At 48.6% G+C, this 1,718-nt stretch overlaps 1 protein-coding gene across 1 annotated transcript in view; it reads left to right on the plus strand.

Moving 5' to 3' along the window:
- Positions 1-1,718, plus strand: part of FER1L6 (fer-1-like family member 6) — a gene marked incomplete at its 5' end in the record, with an annotated part of 120,763 nt that overhangs the window by 48,504 nt on the left and 70,541 nt on the right. Inside the window, one exon of the mRNA XM_008564614.1 lies at positions 450-574. Within this exon, the coding sequence (XP_008562836.1) occupies positions 450-574 (125 nt within the window). The remainder of the gene's footprint in view (positions 1-449; positions 575-1,718) is intronic.

Here is a 1,718-nt window from a genome sequence, read left to right on the forward strand (position 1 = left end):
CACACACACACACACACACACACACACACACACACACACACACACTAGAAACAGGAGAATTACTAGGGAGTAAAATGTGGTACTTTAGAAAGTGACATGGATTTTGGAATTAGACAGAAATAAAACCCAGGCTCTGGCATGGATTAGCTCTGCAAACTTTGGAAAGTATTTTAGCCATTTTGTGGGCCATTTTCCTCATCTATAAAATGGAGATAATTACATATATTTTTCAGAATGGTTGTAAAGATTAAGACACACAACCTGGTGAAAGCCCGAGGAGAATGCCCAGCTCCAGAGAACCCCATAAACCCCTCTTCCCTTTTTTCACGCTTCCACTCCAGCCTCAGAGGAGTGCGGTGCTGCACGCACATCACACACAGACACACACTCTCACGTGCTGTTCCTGAAAAGCCCACTGACACCTGCACCTTTCCATGGTTTCTCCACAGCCCAGCACATCTTTCAGCTGAGAGCTCACATGTACCAAGGCCGGGGCCTCATCGCGGCTGACAGCAATGGACTTTCAGATCCCTTTGCCAAAGTCACATTCCTTTCCCACTGCCAGACCACAAAGGTAACCAGGAACCCAGCCTGCCTTCTCCCTGCAGCCAGCAGCTGACTTGCAGCAGAGCCCAGGAAAGAAAAAACGGGGGCATGTTGCAAATACCTGCATCTCTGGGCATGTAGGTGCTTCAGACTCAAAAGGTGTGCCAGGAAGGACTGATGTGGGGAAGGTCTGTTGTCCCCTGTGATCCACTTTCCTAAGGCAAAGGGAGCAACTCCCTAGGGTGAAGGTAGGACAAGAGAAACGAAGGGGGCAGCGGAACCTGGCACACCTAGAGCACTTGGTGAAGTGCCAGGCACAAAGCCAGTGCGCTGGGGAAGGAGCAGAGGAAACAGCAGCGACCACCTGCGTGAGGCTCAGATNATTACCTCCACTTTATAAATAAGGGAATAAAGGCAGAGAGAGGGTCAGTAACCATGTACACATTCCCGTATGGACATGTGCGATATAAGCCTAGGAGTGGCTTTGGGGCTGCAGAGGAACACACAAGGTATTTGTGCCCTTAATTTTAAGTGGAGCTATGCAAATTGATGTGCAAGAGTTCCTGCAAACCAGTCCCCAGTCAACAGGAAACACTGATGCACACTAAACACAGTAACTTTGGAGGGACAGGGGAATGGGACAGGGTAAGGGGATAAAAATGAGTGAGTATAAAAACCAGAGGCGCCTTGCAAGTGCCAGTAATCATAAAGTCCCAGGAACCGAGGAATATGATTGCTCCTTGAGTTTTCCCCACTGAACCCTGATCTACCCCAGCCTGCAGCCCTCTCTTTGCCTCCCATCCTGTCAAACAGGTGTGCTCACTCCTGCCTTTTATCTCTGTGTCCTTTGACTGTGTCTTTCACAGCACACTTATCCCATGCCTCCTGTCACTGTGACTTGAGTGCTCGGCTTATCTTCTGTCCTCTCCCAAGAGCTCCCCAAGGAAAGGGACTGTCTTAGTTACTTCAGAATTCTTAGAGATCAGGACTGAAGCTGGTATACAGTAGGTGTTCAAGATAACATTGGCTGTCTGAATGGAAGAACCAATGAATGGATGACTAGGGACATTTATTGTGTTTATTGAAGTAAAACTGTTGGTGGAGCAGCCCGTTTCTCTCTCTCTCTCTCTCTCTCTCTCTCTCTCTCTCTCTCTCACACACACACACACACA

This window comes from Galeopterus variegatus, unplaced genomic scaffold (genome assembly GCF_000696425.1).
Source record: "Galeopterus variegatus unplaced genomic scaffold, G_variegatus-3.0.2 Scaffold188, whole genome shotgun sequence".
Lineage (NCBI taxonomy): Eukaryota > Metazoa > Chordata > Mammalia > Dermoptera > Cynocephalidae > Galeopterus > Galeopterus variegatus.